General features: G+C 49.5%; 1 protein-coding gene across 3 annotated transcripts in view; it reads left to right on the top strand.

Annotated features, from left to right (window-relative positions):
* The first annotated feature begins 891 nt into the window (after window positions 1–891).
* The window catches only part of NUP58 (nucleoporin 58), a 35,968-nt gene continuing 32,333 nt past the window's right edge, over window positions 892–4,526 (top strand). For all 3 annotated transcript variants that reach the window (XM_085216149.1, XM_085216150.1, XM_085216148.1), the window contains exons 1-2: window positions 892–1,246; window positions 4,268–4,407. In XM_085216149.1, coding sequence (XP_085072275.1) covers window positions 1,131–1,246; window positions 4,268–4,407 — 256 coding nt within the window. In that variant the 5' untranslated portion in view covers window positions 892–1,130. The remainder of the gene's footprint in view (window positions 1,247–4,267; window positions 4,408–4,526) is intronic.

The following is a 4,526-nucleotide window of genomic DNA, read 5'->3' as shown; positions in this document are numbered from 1 at the left end:
GAGCCTGCACTAACTGCTTGCAGCGCCCCCTAGCGGCGGGAGGGTGCGAGGTGCGCCTTCACCACTTGCTGCGCGTGCGCCTTCAGGAGGTGGTGCCATATTGGGGGCGTGAAGGCAGCTTGCGTAGAAGTGGGGAGCGTTGTTTCCTAACGTGTCTGGGAGAGCTTCGCCGTGCTTCGGGGTGTCCTCGTGGGAGCAGCAGTCGGGGAAGAAGGGAATGGGCGTGCAGTTCTAGGAGCTGTGGAGCTCAGTGCTGGCTGCAGAGTTTCTCCTGGCACCTGCTATTAGGGAGAGTAGGAAAAAGGATCATTCCCTGGTTCCTTAGGCCACTTCCCACATCCCTTAGTACTGCAGCCTCACCCCCCATGGAGGTGACTGCACCACCTCCCTGTGCAGCTCTGCCACTTCTCTGCTCTTTCTGAGAAGAAATTTTTCCTAATAATCAACCCGAACCTGTCTTCCAACCTTCTACCCCACAGGGGCCCTTTTTGACACAACGCGTGCTGGCAAACGAGGAATTTTTAGTTGTAGGCTGTACTGAAATAGCAGTCATGCACCTCACAGCTGTGTGGGTGCCAGCACACAGAGCCTTGGTACCATAATTAAATGATAAAGTAGCTTAAACAATGGACTGTATTGCCAGCTCTGTTAAAAATAGCGCAGCGTACAGGTTTTATAAGAATGAACTTATTTTATCTGCTTCTCAAACACCGAGCTTTCAGATGATTGAGTGACGATGCCCACAGGCCATCACATGTTATTAAAATCACGTCCTTAACGAGCCCCGTTTCCTGTTACACCCACACGAGAGCAGCAGGCCGGTGGCGCTCCAGCGATCCTCGAGGCGCAGAGCCGGCAGCTCGAGGCGCTGCCGCTTTAAGAGCGAACGGTGGCTGTGCCGCCATCCCGTGGTGCATTGCGGCGGGCGCGCGGAGGGAGCGTGCTCCGTGCCCGCGCACCGCGCTCGCCTGTTCTCTCACCGCCGCCCTCGCGTTCGGAGGCGTTACGGGGCGCCATGTGGCGCTGAGGGCCCCCGCCGCCCCTCAGGAGGCCCCCACCGCCCTGCCGGGACCCCGCCGCCGCCTGACGCCGTCTCTCGGCCCCGCTCCGCCGCCGTTCCCGCCGCCGCCATGTCTGCGGGCTTCTCCTTCGGCGCGGGCACCCTGGGCTCCGCGGCGGCCGCCGCCGCCGGGGCTGGAGGAGGAGGCGGGGGCGGCGGGTTCTCCTTCGGCACCACCGCGCCGAGGTAACGCGGCCTTTTCCCCCGACCCCCATCGGCTGGACCCTGCCGCCGGCCTCCCGTACCGGCCCGGCCCGCGTGGGCCTCGGGGTGGGCGGGAGGTGGGCAGGCAGGCAGGCAGGCAGCCCCGCGCTTGGGTCTCGGCGTTTTTCCGGCCGCAGCCCCGGCCTCGCCGGCAGGACGGCCCTGGTGGCCGCACGGCACCGCGTGCTGCGCCCCTTGGGCGCGGGGCTCCGTCCGGCCCTGTGCCCGCTGCGTGCGGGGAAACGCAGCGCTGCTGCTGTGCGCTGAGCCGCGCGGGGCTCTGCTGACCGGGCTCTGTGAGTAATAGCTGAGTGCAAGGACTGGTTTGTTCTTTTCCGTGTATGTGCCTACAGACGTGAGAAGAAGAAACGCATACCTTTCTTCTCATCTCCTTGTTGCTATGCTTCTGCTGAAGTTTAGGACTGTTACGGTGGAGCTTTCTCAGTATTTTGGAGCTCTTCCCAAATCTGATCGTGCCAAAATAGTTGCTGTACCATAAGTGAGCTACTCAGGACGTTAATCTGGAATGGGTGTGTTTCAGAATGCCTGCCTCGAAGCATTGGCAGGAATGAGCAGCAGGAAGGGGATGGGGGATCTTCATAGAATCCTTTGAGTTCGATCACCTTTAAGGCTCTCTTTCATTATCTGAGAGCATCTTGAGGTTGGTGGCGCTGCCTGTGGGAAGGGGGTTGGACCTTCATGATCCCTGGGGTCCTGTCCAACCAAGGCATGCTGTGATTCTGGGTTTAAAGGGCATTATTGCTGTTTGGAACCACTTATGGGAGGGGCAAGGCTTTGGAGTCTCTTCTGATACCTTAGTTGTCCCGTTCTCACAGATTCATGATGTATTTGTGCATATTCTTTCCCCTGCAGTAAAGCTTCTGTTGGCTTTGTAAATAGTTTTTCCAAGTTCCTTTTGTCCCATACTTGTTTAATACTGAGTTCCTATGAGTAAAATGAAATAGTCCATACTTTTTATTACTGATCACAGTGATCAGTCACAGTTTATATTCTTGTGTCTTAAGGATTATGGTATGGCAGCCTATGTAATTCCTGTATTAAATCTCTAGTAGTTCCAGTACTTTGTTTGCCAGTGTATTCCACATCCAGCTTTAGCCAGGTACGGTGTTTTGTGAGGCACTTGTTGCCCTGGGCAGCCAGATGTAGTGGGTGACAATCGTGTCCATGCCAGGGGTTGGAGCTGGATGGACTGTAAAGTCCCTTCCAGTCTAAGCCATTCTATGACTTGTTCTAGCTCCAAAGTCAGAGTTTTTCTTTGGAGCCACCATACCAAAGTGATGCCTTCCATCTGTGGGCAGGTAGTAAATAATCCCTGTGGTCCATGCTTTTCCATGCTGCCATTGGTTTGCCTCTATGTTTTGGTTTAGTTAAACTTTGTTTATTTTTAAATTTCTCTGTACTTACTGTCACATTTGGTTTTTGTTTTCCCCATAATGCTGAGCCGCATCAGTTTCACCTTAGCTTTCTTCTGCTTGAATGCCGGAACTAGGGAAAAAATCATAGAAAAATCATCCTTTTCTGTAGTAGGAAAAGATGAGAAACAAGCTCTCAGCAAGCGAGAGAAGCACCATGCTATATATTCAGGTTGATAAACAATAAACTGTGCTGCTACAGTTGGCGTCTTGAAATTCTGAGAGTAAAAAAAGCTGAAAGCTTTGGAGCTGGACAATTATGTGGCTTTTATCTTAACTTCTTGGCCTCTGTTTCCTGAGTTACTTACCTTTAAGGATGACTCGCACCTAGATTTTGAGCTTGCACCACTTAACAGGATCAGTATTGTAGGCATTTCCAAGACTTAAAGTGTAGAAACCTGTGTCGGCATTCTTAGGGATTAACTCTTGTGATGAATTTGTTGGGCACAGGAGCTGTGCTCATACCAAAAGAGAGGAAGTGAGGAAATAAAGAGAGGATATTAAACATCTGAAACGTCAAACCATCTGTAAAGACTGTTACGTTGAAGTCTAAACTGTGCTTTATTTCATTGCTACGTTGTACTCTATGCCAGATGTCTCAGTTGAAGGAAATTTGTGTAGTTTATCAAGAGTTCTGCCTGTGGGAGCTGGAAGTTACTATAAAGAAATCATTTTCATCGCTTTTCATCAGTTAAGAACCAGAATTTTGTAATCTCAGATTTGTGTGGCTGCTAGTACCTGTCATTTCACAGGCTAGAGATAACCATCATTATTGTATTCCCCATATGTTCTGTGCAGTAACTTAATGCATTCTGTGCAAAGTGTAAGGCTTGTCTTCTGTTTGCCATAAGATTTCTACAGTGTGTAGCTACCCAAAATAAATACATGTTTTCCTTTTGATTGCTAGATTCTGAGTCTCTCCTTTCTTTCCTGTATCTTCCCAGTGAAAATAGCTCTGGGAGTTAATTTCTTTAATTGGATTGCACAGTGTATTTTTAGAAAAGAAAATATTTGAAATGTAGGTATGGGTCATCTGTGATTTGCATTTATGGACTACAATAGCAGTTTTGTTCCTGTTTCTTGCTAAGAAGGGCAAAGTTGTGCTGTTGGTGTTATGTGTCTTTATGCTTACTGCTTCCAAATGAAGTAGTGTGGGTTGAGGTTTCTGGTTAGACACATCTAGGAGTACTTTCAGTGTGCTTTAGAAAGATGTTCTTGTAGGTTTGTCATCTTTGTTCTGGCAATAGCACTTGTTCCTCTGTTCCTGTAGTTGAGGGGAAATCATTAGGCAACTGACAGAGAAGTGCAAGTTTTTGACTGTTCTAGCCAGATGTATCAGTTCAGCAAAGTATTCAGCAGGTGCTGGACTCTGAGTCACAGCAGCTGTGGCTTCCAGGTAGCCCTACTAGTGAGGAAGATGGATTCCTCTTTGGTTGGAGTGAGCTCTGACTGCCCTGGTCAGCTGTGTTCTGTCAACTCACAGAGGTGAAGTGTGGGAAACAGAAATAAGGGGGGTTAGATTTTTTCCTTTTAAGAAATACTAAATGTTAACAGTCTTATTTTGTAATAGCTCTACAGGAGGACTTAATTTTGGAACTCTGGGCTCTTCCACTGCTACGGCAACTACATCAGCTCCTTCAGTGGGATTTGGGAGCGGGCTTTTTGGATCAAAACCAGCCACTGGCTTTACACTGGGAGGCACCAGTACAGGTAGGAAAACACTTGTACAGCAGGTGTGTGAAACAATGGTGAAGGAATGTACCGTGTGCACATAAAACAGGGTTATCATAATGTTTTTTCATAGTAACTCAGATCTGTAGCTCAGAATG

This window comes from Meleagris gallopavo, chromosome 1 (genome assembly GCF_905368555.1).
Source record: "Meleagris gallopavo chromosome 1, MGAL_WU_HG_1.1, whole genome shotgun sequence".
Classification (NCBI taxonomy): domain Eukaryota; kingdom Metazoa; phylum Chordata; class Aves; order Galliformes; family Phasianidae; genus Meleagris; species Meleagris gallopavo.
The sequence above is the reverse complement of the archived record's forward strand: the minus strand, read 5'-3'. Positions and strand labels throughout refer to the sequence as shown.